Genomic DNA, 17,647 nt, shown 5'->3' with positions numbered 1-17,647 from the left:
TACCCTGGAGATGTCAAGGCGCGAGTGTGTTTCCGTATTTCTTTTCCCTCTTATACCCCGTCGTTACGTTGGAATATCCGCAGAAGATATCCCCTCCAGTGTCTTTCGAGAGTCAGTAAAATCTAGGACTGTGGCCAATACCGTATTCTATCCTGAAAGCAGTAACACCAGCCCGCCTCTCACCTGTCTATCATTCTACTACCTTACCCAACGACCGAAAACATACCTCACTACAGCAAATGAGCAATCACACCTCCGGCAACCACCAACACCAGCCCTAGCACAAGTCCAGCTGACTGACCAGCAGCAGCAACAGAATTGACGACACCATTTAGATCGTAAACCTGTTTCACGGGTTAGCATTGACACGCTTCCCAAGCTCTCGCAGTGGGGGTTACACATTAAACATACGCTGATCCTCAGATCCCCTCCACAGATCTGGCTCTTGTCCCCGTCACAAGCCAACTCGCAGTCAGAATCGGCAACCTTGGAGGAGAGAGAGAAGAGCTGGGTTGCGCACCAACATTCTCTTATGTTTGTCTTCCGGTTAGCTTCATTGCTTGTTAAAATCGTTCTGTATCTTCCCCCGCTCATTTGCAATATCATCGGCCTCCTTCTTTGGCATAAAAAAAACGGCAAAGTCATAACCTTACCTCGAATACTCCAACCCAGCAAATCGATACCCCTTCTCCATTCCACCCTTACAAAACTCTAAACACCTTTCCACTGTCATCTCACCCGGTAACACTTCATTGATCCCGCCATACAACGCCCTGGTCCCGCTGCTGGTTCCTGAGAGGGTGGTGGTCTCGTTGTAGCAGCCGATGTATTTATAGCCGTTTGTTCCGGTTGCTATTGTTGCTGTTGCTGTCTCTGGTGAGGTTGAAGTAGTCTGAGCTGCCACTAGGTTGGCAGTCGATAGGATCGTGAGATAGAAGGCGCAATGGATCAAAAGGTTGGTGGAACACATGCAGCGCATGCGCCTTGATGGTGACGAAAGAGAAGACGGCGGCGACATGTTGACGTGCAGATATGAAGTGTAACACAACACAATGTACGGGCGTTGCGTAGGAGGAAACCGACCGTTGATGACGGTATATTAGTGGTTGACGCGTGCTGAAGTCGTGAAAAGGGTGAGCGAACAAAAATTGCAATGACGCGACGTGATAGACACTCGACAGCCGAAAAAGTAATCGGAAAACACCAATCAAACCAGAGCAACGGAGGTCGTTAGTACTGTTTCCGATTCAAATACCGCGTGAAGAAAGAATCGGAAAGTGGAGGGAAGAGGAAAACACAAACACGAGGAAATTACGATCCAACGTCCTTCTTCTTTGAAATGTCCAGGGTCCAAACAGTCAGCCGCAAAACCTCCAAATCCAGCCAATCGCTTCCTCTTCTGTACTGGTCAGAATTATAAAGATGATAATACGCAATGAGTAGAAGCTGTAATATTCGAAGAACCCTTCCACGATCAAGAGAGGATGAGCCGAGAGCTGAAGACAGGGGTCTAAGCACCACAACCTCACCAACCGCGCCTTGAATAAATATGTATGTCAGATTGCGACGCTGACACATATCTCTAGGTAGGTATCTACATCCGCATAGAATTTTGAGAAGATAAGATTTTACCTACGATTTCCTGCACGAACCACCATATGAAAAATGCCACCGGAGTTTTGTGTTAAATTTATGCCAACACTTTGGAAGGGAAAAAAAGTCATTCAGGTCAGAATATTGCCAAAAATATTGCCCCTCTCGAGGCTTTATGAGGGTTTTCCCAACCATACTTTAATGATGACATTCGCCAAACGACAAACAGCCGAACAGTTGAACATACTCGCGTGGTTCAAAATCCCAGTTGCCTGCCAGCCGGTCGCGTCCCACGCACCTGCCGCCCAGTGTTGTGCCTTCGTTACAGCTCCTGTCCTTCATGCGACCTTTGAACCTAAGAATATAACGGTGACTTGGTTATTCCTCCTTCCAACAACAACCGCTTGGTCAGATGGATGGCGGAGTGGTCTAGATACCGTTTGAGTCTCAAAAACTCAATACTTCTACCTGTCCGTATCGGGAACGGTTGTGTGCGAAGACACGTAAAGGGGTCACCGCACACTCCTGGTACCTAGTTCCTATGGTAGTAGCTGGTCTACCTATGTGGTATCTGGGAACGCTCCAGTCGACAGAAGTCATCTATATGGTATCGAATAAACTTGGATGGACCACTTTTTGACCTCATCGGGATTTGCGGTTGTTGGTTTTTTTTTTTGGTTTTTTTTTGGTCAAGTTCATACCTGTCACGCAAGCCGACATTTTGAACAATCAATGTACACTGTCCTGATTACCAACCGGAATAACATACAGTAAGAATACACCTGCCTCACCAAAACAGCAACCTAGCAGCCACCCCTCCTCCAACCGCCACCGCCAGCCCCATTGCAAACCGAGCCGACTTCCTAGGAGCAGGAGCAGAGTCTGAATCTTCATTATCTGCACCTTCGAGCCCATATATCTGTGTGTTTCCACGCTTCATTAGCACTCGCGCAAACCGGTAATCCCCTGGTGGAAAGTTTCCTCCCGGTCAATGAGATAAAAGGAGGTAGCACGAGAGGGACAGATAATTTGATATATGACGATATGTTGGGTAGATAGGTACACATACACCAAGCCTCAGATATCCTCCACAGAGCTGGGTCTTGTCCCCGTCACAACGCTTGTTGCATTCGAGATCCGAGACGAGGACACCGGAGTCAGAGTTGAACTTGGACGCACACCAGCATTCTTTGTTTTTGGGTGGAATGACGTTTCGAAGTTTTTTTTAACGAGTTAGCCGGGTGTTTACAACATTGTGCTACGAGACGATTAGGTAGGTAGGTAGGGTAGAGGGTATTTTTTCCGTTTCTTCTTTATTTCCTCTTACTTGTTTCCTGATCGCTAAGAAGGTGAAGAACGGTAGCAACAAGAATATAAAAAAATTAAAAAAAAGGAGGAAAAAACAGAAATCCTCAAATCGAAACTCATCACTACCTAACCTCGCATTCTCCAACCCAGCAATCTTATACCCCTTCCCCTCCCTCCCGCTCTTACAAAACCGCAAACACTTTTCCGCCGTCATCGTCCCCTTCATCTCCTCGTGAATCCCGCCGCCGGGCTCCTCGATGTCCAGCGCCTTGCGCCCAGCTATCGGGTCATCAAGTGCCCCGGCGCTTTCCTGCCAGAAACCCATGTATTTGTAGCCGTCTGTTCCGGGTGCTGGGGTTGGCCATTCTGATGTCGATAGGACGGGGGTGTATGTTAACGAAGTTAAGGAAGCGGTCGCGTTGGTGGTAGTGGTGGTTTCCAGTTGCGCTGTTACTTGTGCTTTATTTACCGCCGCGATGAGAAAGAAGACGCAGAAAAAGAATTGAGTGAGTGAATGTGGCTTGTTGAACAGTTGAGATCGTGCACTGCAGCTGGATAAAGTGTGTTTGACATACAGAAGTTTGTAGACGTCGAAAGCAGGGCAAGACAGTGCAGGTCCTGGAAAATAATTTATACAAGGTAGGTAGAAATGTTCCAAATCGATGTATGTCATCAGTCCTGCAATGGGAAACCCAAGAAATAAGTAGTCCCAGTCAGGGAGGAAGAAGAAACACAAACAAACAATAGGAAGATCAAGACCCAATTCAGACAGCTACTGTGCAGTCATTCAACGAGTGGCACAACTTACCTATGTACATACGGTAGTAAGAGATTCAGCCAATAATTGCCAGTTGCCACTGTGATGACGCAGATGGCGATGACAACTAACAATAACAAACGGGATGACGGGAACACAACAATTTAACTACGGGAATAGGCCACACCGACGAGCTGACCGAGCTGAATAATGTAGTTGGCTCGAGTCATCTGTCAGTTTCAACTATCTACCACTAGTGTACACTACACAGGGCATATATATAAGTTGGGGGCTGAAAACCGGGACCTTTGACAATCTTGTTAACCGCACCTTCAGCATACCTACCAACAAATGCAACAATAACGCATCAGGGTTATACAGATACAATTTGTACTAAGCTGTGACGGCATCAATATAAGATTTTCTCCCTAACAGGCTACTGATCGTCGGGAACTTCTACTCTACTCTACTTTAGTGGCTCAGTCATGAACATTCTAGTCAGCAGTTCACTCCACCTACCTCGTGTACTCGGAAACTTGCTTCTAGTTCTAAAACCAAGTGACGAGGCAGGTCGGTACTTAATCACTGTGCATAGAATAGCATGATCAAACTAATTGCTAACATACAATTCGCTATAGTCGCTTATGATTCGTTCCATGTTCTGTTTATCGCTGATACTGAACTGCCTTCGCGGAACAAAAAGTCGGGCTATCTTCACTCGTTGATACAAAATGAACTCTGTTGGCAGAGCCACTGGAGGAAAAAAGCTACTCTTAAGCTTCTCACCCGTGGTTTGGGTGATGGGCCACAGCAATCTGGCAGAAGTTCAACGGTCATCAACTCATTCTGCGCCTTCTGGACGCCAGGTCCGGCACGATCTCCTCGAGAGAGACATCGTCGTCCACCCCCGCCATTTGGTCAGTTGGAAGACCATGACATGCTCCCTCACCTCTTGGAGTTTTTATTTACCCATGTCGTTACCAGGGTACACGCAAGCATGATAGAGAAAAAAATTGGAATTGACTGGAACAGAAAAATTGTTGTCAGCAGCGAGCTGTCCGAAGGAATCAGTCTCCTGACCAAGTAGTTCTCTGGCTGAGCTGCGTGATTAAGAATCTTAACCCTGAGAGAGTGCACTTTCACTTCGATGATATATTTCTGACAATCCGTAAGCGTTAGCGCAGTGCTACGGCTGAGAGAAGGAGGCTTCCAAATGAATGACTTACTGCCTCCTTTATCCGCTCTAGGTATTCATTCGTTCTTGCACAAACCCAGGCCGTGCGAAGAACAACTCCGTCCCATGGTCCGAGGCTGGGAGTCGGCATTGTCCTTGTGATCTGTAGAGGGAGAAGTTAGTATTCAAACTGGAAAGGTCCCAACGTCAGCAGGTTGTCAGTCCGAATCCTCACCTCCGCTGTGAACTTCTGGTAGCGACTTCAGGACTGTGTTTCCGGGTCATATCTGTCATACTGGGTAGGAACCCAAGGGTGCAAGATAGAGAGCAACGTCCCGGTTACGGCCATGGTCAATGTAGGCGCCGCGGACGTCGCTTGGCCACTTTCCAGGGATTGGGAAGCCGGCGCTGAAACGGGGCGACATTGGAGGGCGTCCCAGGGACAACTGGGTTAGTATTCTTTTACCCATTCCTCCAAGTAGCCCGATGAGAATCTGAATTAGAAGTCGGGATGCAAGAATAGACGATTTTTCCAAGGGAAAAATGATTGGGATCTTAGAATCCCAAGTTGGCTGGAATATGAGCAGGTGAACTGGTGCTGGCAAAAAACTGGAACAACTGTCCTGGCTGACAAAGGGAAGGACGGAGTTCAGGTAGGGTGCCTCCCAGGACATCGGTCCGTAATTGGGGAAAATTTGAAGATAGCATCGAGCTCAGCACAGAGCATATCCCAATCCTTGATCTCGTCATCACCATTGACCCTGAAAGCGCCAAGGACATGAGACTCAAGGTTGGAGGCCCACGATACTACAAGCATCTTGCGGTGGATCCGGGCAATGGTACCTACAAAGAAATACTGCATAGTCAGATGTCCGACTACCAAGTTTGGAAGTTCCCCGCGAGCTTGTTCCAGAAAGCCCAGCCGTCCACTCTTCCGAGGTGAGATTCTGAGTGGAAAGGCACTCTAGGACTGCTTAATACCCAAGCAATGAGGACATATGCCAGACAGTACTGACGAGAAGTAGGAGTAGGACTCCTAATCAGAACCCGCCAGACTAAAGTTCAGCCAAACAATCTCGGCACCACTGGCAGATTTCGCAATAGACGGGTGTCGGATCCGACACTGCGGCATTTGTCGCCGCTGGTGCCTCGGAATGCATAATGGGAGGAAGTCGCATGAAATCGTCGGCTAATTTGTTCAACAGTTGTCTCATTGAACGCCACTGCTCACTCGCGTCAGCAGTTCTGCCCAGGGCAACAATATAGCGCTCGCTCGCTTCCTTGAGAGCAATGAGATCGGTAATCTGCACGGGATACTCCCAGAGTGAACGGAGTGATGGTTGGGGATCGCGTTCTCCGATCAGGCGCTGCCGATGTTCCTCATGGGTGTTGGCGATACCATCAAAGGTGAGGGTGGTCTCGGAACCATCGTAGCGCAGATGAGAAGTGAGGTCAAAGTCCGGCATGCGATCCCGGATTTCTTGCTCATCTGGAGACTCGGGCGCTCGTCGATTTTCAACCGAAGGCTTGTCCAGGCGACGAACGTAGTCGATCAGCTCGTCCGCATCCTTCATCCTTTGCCCGTGCCTCACAAGCTCAGTGTCAAAGCGCCAAGTATGCTCCTCATATAGAATGGCAGCTGCATCCATCTCCGTTGACCGCCAAAAGGCTTTGCAGCTGCGAAGGCGCCATCGAAAAGCGGAGCAGCCCTTGGCCCGCATGAAACAGACAGAGCACAATGGTATGTCGTAGAGGCCGGCGCCTTGAATAAAGACGCTGAGCAACTCTTTTCTCCCAGGCTCAGCGCCCTCGGACATGCGAAATAGTGTTCGCACAGGCAAGATGTCCAGGGATTTGCATTTGAAGCACTTGGGCGTGGCGGACTTGGGTCCGTGGACTGAGGGGGGTGGCGTTTTCGGTGGTGTTGGGAGAGCCTCCTGTGACGAGGATTCCTGTGAAGATGGTTTCGATGAGGGGGTTTCCCTTAAGGAGGGTTCCGGTGAGGCGGGTTTCGGTGAGGCGGTTTTCGGTGGGGAGAGATCCTCTGGGGAGGATTCCGCTGCGGTGGGCGGAGAAGGATCCATGATCACTGTCATGAACAGTTAGTATCTCCGTTGAAGACAATCAGATGTAGTGTCAGGGAATAAGGGAGAGTAGGACGGGCGAGAGTGTTGGTTCTCAAAGCCGTGTGGCTCGAAGAACCGAGGGAGAAAGGTCATGAGGCGAGGAGAACTGACCTGGATGATAATGCCACAATTGTAGAAGGACGAAAAGATGAAGAGAAAACGATGTGATGATGATGCCAAAAGCTTTGAAGATGATTTGTAAGATGTGAATGTCACGGATTAACAGAAGGGGGAGACGACCAGGATGCGGGAGAAGAGGGAGGTTTAAGTACTCGAGGGACGAGGAACTCCGGCAGACGGGAGCGATTATATAAGAAGGAGAGATATGCAGTATGTCCTTCCCTACCTTATGCTTAACTGTCTCTTGTCGTGCTGAAGCATGTAAAGAGGTCGAAGTAGCAGCAAGCAAGAGAAGACAGTCTACCTTCTGCGGTGAAGCTGGCAGGAAGATTTCTCGAATAACAGAGCACTCACCAGTTGAGCTCTGTAGCATGATATTGTCGGCGATGTTCTTTCTTCATGGAGGTAAGGTCGAATGGTAAGGTGACCAGACCGACCTGCAATGAAAGTATGAGACGATGAACTGGCAAGACTCAGGCAGCCATCCCAGTTTGAAAAGAGGGAAGGCCTCTGGCAACCACTCATTTTGTGTCAGCTCGTCAAGGTTGGTCGGGTAAGCGCGAATTCTGCCAGAAGCAAGCCCCCCGGGCCGACATGGGTAACGCACCACTGCAGAGCATCTTCCGGTTTGGAAGTAGCAAGAAGATACTGCAGTCTGCAATGTCGGCCCTACCTGGAGCCCACAGGGTGGATATGGTACCTGTCCGAGTCCCAGGTTGACAGCTGGAAGTTCATTCAATATGCTTATTATTACCTGACCGACCCGAGCAATACGTGATGCTGGGTTTCGGCATGGTTAGAGATCTCGATTTCCTAAGTCTCTGCGGTGTGACGGGAATTACCGATTCAGCACGTGGCTGTGTAAAGAATGTTAAGTCGCTGCCTCTAGCACGATGGACTATTGCTGTCTGACCAGATCGTCAGACACATGGAAGTGAAAGTGCCCGTGAAAGTTGATGCAAGATGTTCACGGTGCGCGGGTGTCATACATGGAGAGTGGAGAAAAAGGGATGGGAGACATGGAGAAGGTGAAGAGAGCAAAAAGGTGAGAAGGCAACTTTAAGCCGAAGAGAGGTGAGGAGAGACGGGGACGACGGGGTGATGAAGCTGGCTACAAGAAGATGTCACGATGCAGCTCATGCAGAAGGGCGAAAAAGAGGGACAGAGAGCAAGTGAACGGAGAATGAGTAGACAAGCCGGAGAGGTGAGAGGAGAAGGTAAGAGACAGCAAGATGGTGAAAATGGAAGCCACAAGCTACCCAAGTTTGATGAGTGACGTTCATCGATCTCCACTTGACATTTGTCAAGGCAGGTGGTACGAACGAACAGCTTGCTTTCTGTCTGGATAGATTCTCTGGCCCAGCCAGGTTCATACCCGCCTTCCGTACGGCCCCTTCGTAACTGCCTCGACAATTGTCCCTAATTTGACTCAATGGCTTGACCGCCTAGGCCGCAGTCTTCTGGATCATATTTCTGCCACCAAGTAAGGAAGGTACGTATTTGCACATTTCTTGTTGCCACAGCCTCGATCTCGACCCAAAAAACGATGCAGACTGAGCTGGTCAACAGCGAACAAGTTGGTCCATGTGCATTGCACACAGATGTGACTCGTGCTCCTGTAAACAACGAGTCCCTGTATGGTAGGCATGTTTTGACAAGACTGGGAAATTCAGAGTCATGGTTAAACAACACGACAGGCCCAACAGCAGGCAGGTCTGTTGCGCAGTACTGAGTGGCGATTTACCTCTTGGGGTTACTTCTTTCATCTCAACCGCTCAACCAGGGGCGGCCACCCTGTCATGTTCCGGGTTGCGATATCTTTAGTTCCAGTTCTCACTGCTATACTGCTCATCGATCGCTCTTCGCTCCGCGCTGGCCTCCCCAGCTTCCCACCAACTTCATCGCCTTCTCTCCGCCTCCCTCTAACCTCTCATCCTTCAACGCGCCCGCCAGACAATGCCAAGGGTCTCTGCTACCACCCCACTTGAGCAGGTTCTCCTTCAACCTCTCTCCATTCTCTCTTTGCAGCGCAGCGCCGCCTTGTCCACCATTGAAGACAACATTCCACACCCTCTGAGCCAAGACTCGGTCGAAGAGGTAGCTGTAATATGTGCTGCCATATCCGACCAGGTGACCAAAGAAACCCTGCCATGCCGTTCCCTCAGGGTCAGGTGGCGCGGTGCTGTACTGTCTCTGCAGGCTGTGGAAGACTTCGGTGGAGTCGATGTGGCCTTGCAATGCCTTGGACGAGTGCAACTCCTGATCAAGCATGGCAAGAATGATTTGGTTTTCGGTGTCCAGCGCCTCGAAGCGACGGGCCTCGCGGATCTTGTTGTCCACCCATTCGTACGGCAGGGGGGTGTCGGTCTCGTAGTGGCGTGCGAACAAGGCAAGAACAGACGGGTCAGCGGCAAAGTACTCCATCAATGTAGAAGGAAGCTCGGCAAGATCAGTGGCGCATCGGGTACCGCTGACGTTCTGGAAGGAGGTGCGGGCGAGGATGGAGTGGATAGCGTGACCCATCTCATGGAAGAGAGTCTCGAGCTGGAAAAAGGACAAGAGGGCGGGCCGGTTGTGGGCTTGCTGGGGGAAGTCACAGACAAGAGCGATAGTGGGAAGCTGTTTGATCGTACCGTCCTGCGAGCGAGAGTAGGCCATGCCATCATTGGCAGCAAACTCGGCAGATTCGAAGGAGGGAATCATAACACCAGGGTTTTCAGCTTGGGTATGGGTAGTCTCAGCAATCTCGGAAGGCGACAGCTCACGCGAGCAGCGAAGAGTGAAGTGAGCTGGGTTGGGTGACTTGAGAGGGCGGTAGAAGAGGTCGCAGTATAGAACGGCGACATGGCCTTCAACGTCCGAGACAACATCCAACCGGCGCACATCGGGGTGCCAGGTCTCACCAGGCATGGGTTCGCGGGGAACGAAGCGAATACCGTAGAGACGAGTGAATATCCTGGAGAGACCTTGCATGACGGTGCCGAGGGAGAAGTATGAGGACAAGTCTTCACGCTTCTGCCGGGACTTGATAGCCTGACGGATGGACTCGGCGTAGAAATCCTTGTCCCATGGTTCAAGTGTTGCGTCCTCACCCTGATGGGCCCGCTTGGCTGCCGTGAGATCGGCCACCTCCTGTTGCGCTTGAGGTCTGGTGTTTTCGGACAGAGCCTGAAGGAACTGTCTCACAGATTCAGGGGTACTGGCCATCATACGGTCATGGAGGACGAGGTGACCATAACTCTCGAAACCTGAAAGCTTCGCCGACTCACCACGCAACAACATGAGCTCCTCCAGCAAACCGACAGTCCTGCGGGAAGCGGTGCGAGAAGCCATGAATAGTTGCTGTCGGGCTTGCTCATCGCGAACGGCACGGAGTGCTATTGAGGCCTGGGGGCTCAGAGTTTGGACGTACACTCTGCCCATAGAACTCATCCTCTTGACCTCCACGGGATCCATGCCCATCATCCTGGACTTTTCAATGGTAGTGTATGGAAGCTTAGGCTCCATGTGCTGGATAAAGTTGGTTCCAGTCTGGCTGATTGCCGACGATAGCTGGACGAACTTGTCCCGGGCGTCCTTGGGCAAGTGAACGGCGGATTTGGCAAAGTCGAGCTTGAGGACTTCGGCCACCATCCTTTCCTCCTCAGACCAGGTGGAGCTAACATCAGGGTTGTCCATTGCCTTGACCAATTGGTCGTACAACCCCGTCATGGTGTTGAGCTGGTTCATATACTCGTACATCATATCCCAGGCTACCGAGGCGGTACTCTGGATGGCCTGGTCAGGGTGGGTGACGCGCACAAAGTCGGCCATGTCCAAGACGCGACATAGTATATCACTTAGGCGATCGAGATGGCGGACAACGGCGCGGTATTCGTCGAGGGATTGGGCGTTGATGACCTTGTCAACCAGGGCGCGAGCCTTTCCCAAGCTCACTTGGGCAAAGTCGAGGAAGCCATGGGGGCTGGTGAGGTATGCGTTGCGGAAGAGGCCGACATTGCGACCGTATTTGTCACCGGAGAACTGCTTCCATGTTTCGGGCGAATCGAATATGGATCGTAGAAGGGAGTCGTCGTGCTTTGCGCCGCCGTTCTCGTGAGTGACGGGGGTGGTGCCTGTCAAGATCTTGGGAGCTTGCGCAGTAAAGCCCGTGAATCGTCGTCGTGGCTGTCTTGGCAGAGGAGAGGGAGTGGTACGTCGTAGAAGGCAGTTGGAGCAGACCCAGAGACGGGGCCTGCTGGCTTTGACCAGCGGCTGTATCATGGTGTCGAGATGTCGACTGGGTTTGGAACTCGAAGAAGGAGGAGGACTCGGCTATAGTCGCTGGGTCGGTAATGGGTTGTGGATGGCGGGGTGACCACGACTTGAATTCGTCTAAGAGGCAAACATGTGCTGCGAAGATTGTGTCGTGAATGCTATATGAAGCGGTCGTAATATGTTGGTGATACAATTGGCGACAGGAAAGTGACCAAGTCAGGAAGTTAAAACGGAAGAAGCATCCTACAAAAGTTGACGATGGGATGGAATTAATTCCTGTACCGCTGTAAAGGTACGTAACGGTGACCCCGCCAAGAGTCGAGATCCCCAGGCCGCGGCGGGAACCCCACCACGCCCACAAGCCGCGACCGCAGCGACCAGGGGCAGAAAAAGCAGGAAACAAAGTTCCGAGTTCCCGGAATTTACCGTAACGATACGGGTACCGCAGCTGTACCTTGACAAGCTTGGATTGAATTGGACTTTTTGCGGCGGCCTGGACTTGCAATTGCGCAGTGGACACCCGGAGACTCTTTGGTTGACAGTCGACCGATTGACATTCCTCCAACTGCCCTCATCCCAAGCTCCATCTCTTTCGCCAGCTACCTTACCTACCCACCCCTCCCCCCTCCCCCTCCAGCACCCCGACGCCGTCTCTCTTTTCTAGGTCAATTGGGTTGGATAATGGCTGCCAGACTTGCTTTCCAGCGGGTGAGCCGACCTTTTTCTTATTCCTCTATGCGACTCCCATGTCTCTCTGCATCATCACATGTGCTGCGTCATAAGGTAAACATGGACTCTGTATACGGACTCATGCTAACCTGACCTCAACCTCAACAGCGCGCCGCCCGGGCTACTGCCGCCGCCCTCGTTGGCTCCTTTGCCCTCATTCCCACGGTCGCCTTCGCCGAAGCCTCCGAGAGCCGTGCCTCTGTACGTGTTCAACCCGATGCCGTCCTCCATCCATATTCGCGCTCGCTAACCGACGTCATAACCTTTGCCGAACCATAGGCCAGAAAGCCCATCTACGACGATGACTTCGACGCTGTGCCATCCACCACTCCCTCCTTCACCACCGCCGAGACCACCACAAAAGACGTCAGCTCTCCCGCCTCTGCCACCCTAAACGCCCCCGTCACCAAGAGGGCCCCCGGCGACAAGAAGACCTTCACCGATAGCCTCATCGACGTCCTCGCCAGCACCAACACCCCCCGCGGCCCTACCCCCACCGATCGTCTGGCCGCCCAGATCCGCCGCGCCCGCCTCTTCCTCTACGACCAAGCCTGCGTCGCCGAGGATGCTGTCAACAACGGCATGGCTCGCGCCTTCGACCTCGAGCACTCCTTCACCTCCACCGTCGCCGGTCTTGCCCCTCCCCGTGAGACCGGCGAGCGCCTCATGCCCGGTCTCATCTACGTTCTCGTCTCGGGTATGGCCGGCAGCATTGTTGCGCGCAACCGCGGCGTTGTCCTCCGTGGCGCCACCCCTCTCGCCCTCGGTCTCGGCGCCGCCTGGGCCGTCCTCCCCGTCACCATGAACAACGTCAGCGCGCTTGCGTGGAAGTACGAGCAAAAGTTCCCTGCCGTGGCGGATGCGCACATCAGGACCCGCGAGGGCATCGAGAAGGGTATTCACATGGCCAAGGTGCACACTGAGATTGCGCACCAGAAGGTCGATGAGGCGGTTACCGGCGTGAGGGAGACGGTTGAGGGATGGGTTCGCAAGGGCAAATAAATTATTTCATCAGCGTATCTGCTCCTAGAGAAATGGGCGGACCAACAAGAGGAGACGATACGATATGGAAAAATGAACGAAAAAGTGGGCACATTGGTCGGTCGGTGACCTGTGTGGTGACCTATGTGTTTGTTGTGTGTATATGTATTAGGTAGAGCTGGGCAATTCCAAAGTGAAGAGCGGAAAATAGAGATCGTGTTAAGCTTCAGGCCCTGGAGGGAGTTCCTCTGCCATATATATTTTACGATATTCATCACTTTTTCAGTGGGAAGAAATGCAGAATCGTATACTGACTGACTGGTATGACATCTATCCTCCCCGAAAATTGATGTTTATTTTGTTAGCGTCACTCAGGGGCTGTTTCTCAGTCTTGGCATGCGTTCCGATTTGGGAAATTATTGGCCTGTACAATGCATGTCAGCAGCGAAGGATGGATGAGTCGACTTGAACACTCTCACTTTCCCATTTCAACATCACTCAACAATCAACCTGAAGAGTCACTTCAAGGTCCAGTTTCCAAGGTTTTCATCACAATATTGCTTTCGGCATCTATAGACGCAACTTTATCTCCGGTCCAGGACGCCCAATGAGGCACAGTCTCCCGCAAACTAACGGAAGCAACGGCATCAAAGTAGCTTCTATCGGGGACTATACGATCTCCGTTTTGTCTGCCTAAAATAAGGGGGTATTATATATATGGAGTCATAACGACAACACAAAAGCATCACTCATCGCTCTTTACTTTGGTCTTCCTGATTTTTGTTCTCATTCTATTTATCGGGCCATATCACTCGCCTCGACACACTCGACACAAATGAAGTGACCAGCCTTACAACCACATCAATCAACCGACCAAAAGTGGTCACACAACCACAACCGCAACCACCATCACCATCACCATCACCATCATGGCTCCCCTAGCCAGCGAACCTCGCCAAATGCGAGTGGTCCTCAACCTTCCCAAGCGCAAAGCTGTCTACACCCTCGTCGTCGAAATCACAGATTGGATGCGATCCCAGCTTCTTCTCAAAAATCCCAACCAGGCCAACTACAACAACACCTCCCGCCAACCCATTTCCGGCAGCGGCGGCCACTCCCTCCTCGGCGATCTTGACGACAGCTATAACCGAAGCCAAAATGGTCCCCCCTTACCTTCCAGACCCAGCCCCGGCGGCACCAGCAACAACCCACGCTCCCACTCCGGCTACAACACTGGTAGTGGAAGCGACCGCATCACCCCCCTCCGCACCGCCACCCTCGCCCACTTCGACACCTGGCGCACCGCCCTCCTTTCCTCATTAAAAGACCTTCTCACCCCCGCCGACACTTCCCAGGAAATTTCCTCCCGGCAGGAGCGCTCCGCTCGTCTCGCCCGTCTGAAAGTCGACTCCCCCGCTCCCGGCGAGAACCTGATTGACTTCGGCGACCTGTTAGGTCCCGTCGCCGCCGCTGAGGACGGAAAAGCTGTCGCCCTGCAGAAAAGAAAGAAAGAAGTTGAGGCTTTACAAACCCGTTACCACGCCATCCCCACCCGTCTGCTAACGATCACGCAAGAAGACCGCGAGGAAGTCGTGGTTTGTCTTTTGTTATTGTTGCTAGCGGCTAGTGGGAAGTATCAAGCCGAAAGCAGGACGTTTTTGGTTTATCTGTGCTCTGCCCTGGAGCTGCCGCTTTCGTTTTTGAATGGACAGGAGGCCGAAGTCGCTACTTCCCTTGTTGAGAGCTCCAAGTCTCCTGAAGCTCAGCAAATGTCAGCTGCTAAAGAAGCCGAAGAGCGGAAGAAGGCTAATCAGACGGGAAGGATGTGGAAAGTTGGTCTTGCGAGTGTCGCAGGGGCGGCGATTATTGGTGTGACTGGTGGACTGGCGGCGCCGGCTGTGGCGGGTGTTATTGGCGGCTTGATGGGCAGTGTTGGACTGGGCGGCGTGGCGAGTTTCTTGGGTGTGTTTTGGATGAACGGTGCGTTGGTAGGAACGCTGTTCGGTGCGCTGGGCGCGCAGATGACGGGCGAGATGGTGGATCAGTATGCGCGGGAGGTTGAGGACTTTGCTTTTTTGCCGTTGTCTTCTTCCTCTACGAACCAGGAAAGGCTGAGGTTGACGATTGGCATCAACGGGTGGTTGACCGAGTCGCTGTCTTCTTTGACGCACCCCTGGCAAGCGCTGTCGCCGAAATCGTCCAACTTGTTTGCTCTCAGGTATGAAGTCGCGGCGATGCTGAACCTGGGCAATGCTCTGCGGACAATGGTCACCAGCGCGGCGTGGACGTACATCAAGGTAGAACTGCTCAAGCGCACGGTGTTGGCGACGCTGTGGTCTGCTCTTTGGCCGATTAGCTTGCTGTCCATGGCCTCGGCGCTTGATAATCCCTTTTCGCTGGCGAAGAACCGGTCTGAGAAGGCGGGCAAGATCCTTGCGGATGCCCTGATTAATCGCGTCCAGGGCGAGCGGCCCGTTACTTTAATCGGGTATTCTTTGGGCGCAAGGGTTATCTACTCTTGCTTGCGCACACTAGCGGAGCGAAGGGCGTTCGGGCTCGTCGACGAGGTCATTCTGATCGGTGCGCCCGTGCCAAGCGACAGGGATGCGTGGGAGATGATGAGGAGCGTGGTCAGCGGCAAGCTTTGGAATGTGTGCTCGGGAAACGATTACCTATTGGGATTTATTTACCGGACGAGTTCCATCCAGCTGGGCGTGGCGGGATTGCAGGAGATTAAAGGGATTGAGGGCGTGGAGAATCTGGATCTGACGGGGACTGTCAAGGGACATATGCGGTATCCGGAGATCTTGGGCAAGATTCTGGAGAAGTGTGGTGTGGAGATTAAGGATGGGTTTGGAGGCGAGATTGAGGTCGAGCAGGACCTTACGAGAGAGGAGGAGATTGTTTTGGCGGATATGGAGGCTCAGGGAAAGATTCCTGCCTCTGCTCCTGCTACAAAGAAGGGGAACCATGGAGGCGGGTTGATTGACTTTGGGGAAGATGAGCCTCAGCAGCAGCATCATGCTCCGCCGCCGAGGTATGGAGTGATGGATCCGCATGCTTCTTCCTCGAGGCCGGTGATGAAGCAGCAGCAGCAGCAACAACAGCAACAAGCACCGCCGCAACCACCGAGACCTCAACCTCAACGGAATACAATGACCAGCAGCAGCAACCCCCTGGGCAACTCTGGCTCATCGTCATCAAAGCCCGCGGATGATGACTTCTTCAGCCAACTCCTTTCCGGCCCATTCTACAAGTCCAAGTCTACCAGTACTGCTTCCACCCGTCCCTCATCATCAAACATCGCTTCCGCCCAGGGTCAGAGGCCCCAACCACCCCTCCGCCCCCCGACATCCGCATCCACATCCTCCGCTTTATCCGACTTGACCGCACTCTCCATATCTCCTCAGAAACCCGCCTCTCCCACCACCATGGCCACGACGGCCTTCCCCTCGCAACCCTCGCAACCCTCAAAACCATCCACCTCAACCTCAACCTCAACATCAACCTCGAAAAAGAACCCCCACCTCCTCGCCACCCTCCTCCTCCCCTCAGACCAACAACAAAAACCCCTTGGCCGCTCAACCACCACATCCACCGGTTCCGATTTCTCTGCCGTTCGCGAAGTGCCGGCTATTCAGCGCGCTAATACTGCGCCGCCGAAACCGGAGATTCCCAGGGATATTCCACTTGTCGGTACCAGCAGCGGTATTAGCGGCGGTATCAACAGCGGTATCGGCGGTATGCTGAGGCCTTCACTCCCGCAGCAGTCCAAGTCCGAGCCAGTTGTCCCAGTGGTGGTGGATGATAGTGATGATGAAGGGTATGGAATCAAGATGGTTGATAATGATAGTGATGGGGAGTTAGAGTTTGCGGAACCTATTCCTATGAAAGAGAATGAGGAACATGGGTATGGTGGTTGGAGATGAGAAGGTAGAAGGGCAGGAAGAGATGGCGTAGGGGTTTTTTGGACAAAGGGGGGGGGGGGGGGGGGGGGGAGTAAGAGTTGGGTCTATCGTGATGGTTGAAAAAGGGAGAAATAAAATGAGAAGCTGAAAGGAATAAACATACCGCGAGTGTGAAAGGAAACGGGGGGCAACTTTATATGACGGTCTCCCAAGGTAACTTTAGTAGTAATGAAAACATTCAGCTTGGCTCATCGGCTTCGTAGGTACCACTTTGATTTTGCAACACCTAGCTTTTGGCCTCCGGGTGCGCACATTCAATAAACCATTACGAGAATCGTAAGGACAATTGCATCCTCGCAGTCCACTTGACGTCATAACACCCTCCGACCACTTTTTTTTCTTCTTTTCTTCCCTTTTTAGTGTTGAGACCCGATTAACTGATGTCAGCATGATGGCCACTATTTCCCCTGTTAACAGCTGAGCAAATAGCAGCCCCTACTTCTGTCAAGAAAACATCTCCTGTCTCTTGATATCACGCTTTTCATGCTTTCAATCGGCAGTGGACAATCAGTAGAAATTCGAGGATGAAAATATGTAATCACAGAGACAAGATAGACAAGAAGACGACAAGACTAACTGACATTCAGAACACATGAACTCCGTTATTTTCCCTAGGTACTAAAAACTATCAAAG

The 17,647-nt window shown here is 52.0% G+C and overlaps 6 protein-coding genes across 6 annotated transcripts; 2 read left to right on the top strand and 4 right to left on the bottom strand.

The window, feature by feature from the left end:
* Positions 1-61: 61 nt before the first annotated feature.
* Positions 62-1,431, bottom strand: SMAC4_04956 (uncharacterized protein). The gene is made up of 3 exons (XM_003352794.2): positions 654-1,431; positions 412-529; positions 62-344 (listed from the first exon to the last, which is right to left on the bottom strand). Exons 1-3 carry the CDS (start codon positions 1,016-1,018, stop codon positions 231-233), a joined length of 597 nt encoding a protein of 198 aa, XP_003352842.1. The 5' UTR covers positions 1,019-1,431; the 3' UTR covers positions 62-230.
* A 1,150-nt stretch (positions 1,432-2,581) lies between these two features.
* On the bottom strand, positions 2,582-3,574 carry SMAC4_13019 (uncharacterized protein; the record flags this gene model as incomplete). The annotated part of the gene is made up of 1 exon (XM_066091218.1): positions 2,582-3,574. The coding sequence occupies one exon, from the start codon at positions 3,572-3,574 to the stop codon at positions 2,852-2,854; it is 723 nt and encodes a 240-aa protein (XP_065945508.1). The 3' UTR covers positions 2,582-2,851.
* Positions 3,575-4,223: 649 nt separating this feature from the next.
* Positions 4,224-7,497, bottom strand: SMAC4_04957 (uncharacterized protein). The gene is made up of 4 exons (XM_066090214.1): positions 7,070-7,497; positions 5,068-6,921; positions 4,885-4,995; positions 4,224-4,816 (listed from the first exon to the last, which is right to left on the bottom strand). The coding sequence occupies exons 1-2, from the start codon at positions 7,449-7,451 to the stop codon at positions 5,888-5,890; spliced, it is 1,416 nt and encodes a 471-aa protein (XP_065945507.1). The 5' UTR covers positions 7,452-7,497; the 3' UTR covers positions 4,224-4,816; positions 4,885-4,995; positions 5,068-5,887.
* Positions 7,498-8,868: 1,371 nt separating this feature from the next.
* Positions 8,869-11,341, bottom strand: SMAC4_04958 (uncharacterized protein; the record flags this gene model as incomplete). The annotated part of the gene is made up of 1 exon (XM_003352796.2): positions 8,869-11,341. One exon carries the CDS (start codon positions 11,339-11,341, stop codon positions 8,927-8,929), a length of 2,415 nt encoding a protein of 804 aa, XP_003352844.1. The 3' UTR covers positions 8,869-8,926.
* Positions 11,342-11,751: 410 nt separating this feature from the next.
* On the top strand, positions 11,752-13,311 carry SMAC4_04959 (uncharacterized protein). The gene is made up of 3 exons (XM_003352797.2): positions 11,752-12,043; positions 12,173-12,265; positions 12,344-13,311. The coding sequence occupies exons 1-3, from the start codon at positions 12,017-12,019 to the stop codon at positions 13,064-13,066; spliced, it is 843 nt and encodes a 280-aa protein (XP_003352845.1). The 5' UTR covers positions 11,752-12,016; the 3' UTR covers positions 13,067-13,311.
* Positions 13,312-13,974: 663 nt separating this feature from the next.
* Positions 13,975-16,974, top strand: SMAC4_04960 (uncharacterized protein; the record flags this gene model as incomplete). Its single annotated transcript, XM_003352798.1, has 1 exon — positions 13,975-16,974. The coding sequence occupies one exon, from the start codon at positions 13,975-13,977 to the stop codon at positions 16,972-16,974; it is 3,000 nt and encodes a 999-aa protein (XP_003352846.1).
* Between the last annotated feature and the right edge of the window lie 673 nt (positions 16,975-17,647).

This window comes from Sordaria macrospora, chromosome 1, assembly GCF_033870435.1.
Source record: "Sordaria macrospora chromosome 1, complete sequence".
NCBI classification, from domain to species: Eukaryota; Fungi; Ascomycota; class Sordariomycetes; order Sordariales; family Sordariaceae; genus Sordaria; species Sordaria macrospora.
This window is presented reverse-complemented; position numbering and strand designations above follow the sequence as displayed.

Excerpts from the sequence above, each read along its gene's own strand:
- SMAC4_04956 (XM_003352794.2), bottom strand. The coding sequence starts at position 1,018 with ATGTCGCCGCCGTCTTCTCTTTCGTCACCATCAAGGCGCATGCGCTGC. Across the intron at positions 530-653 it reads GCTGGGTTGGAGTATTCGAG|AGAATGTTGGTGCGCAACCC; the intron begins GTAAGGTTATGA and ends GACAAACATAAG. Across the intron at positions 345-411 it reads GAGGGGATCTGAGGATCAGC|GTTTACGATCTAAATGGTGT; the intron begins GTATGTTTAATG and ends CCCGTGAAACAG.
- SMAC4_04957 (XM_066090214.1), bottom strand. The coding sequence starts at position 7,451 with ATGCTACAGAGCTCAACTGGTGAGTGCTCTGTTATTCGAGAAATCTTC. Across the intron at positions 6,922-7,069 it reads ATTGTGGCATTATCATCCAG|TGATCATGGATCCTTCTCCG; the intron begins GTCAGTTCTCCT and ends TGTTCATGACAG.
- SMAC4_04959 (XM_003352797.2), top strand. The coding sequence starts at position 12,017 with ATGGCTGCCAGACTTGCTTTCCAGCGG. Across the intron at positions 12,044-12,172 it reads CCAGACTTGCTTTCCAGCGG|CGCGCCGCCCGGGCTACTGC; the intron begins GTGAGCCGACCT and ends CAACCTCAACAG. Across the intron at positions 12,266-12,343 it reads CCTCCGAGAGCCGTGCCTCT|GCCAGAAAGCCCATCTACGA; the intron begins GTACGTGTTCAA and ends GCCGAACCATAG.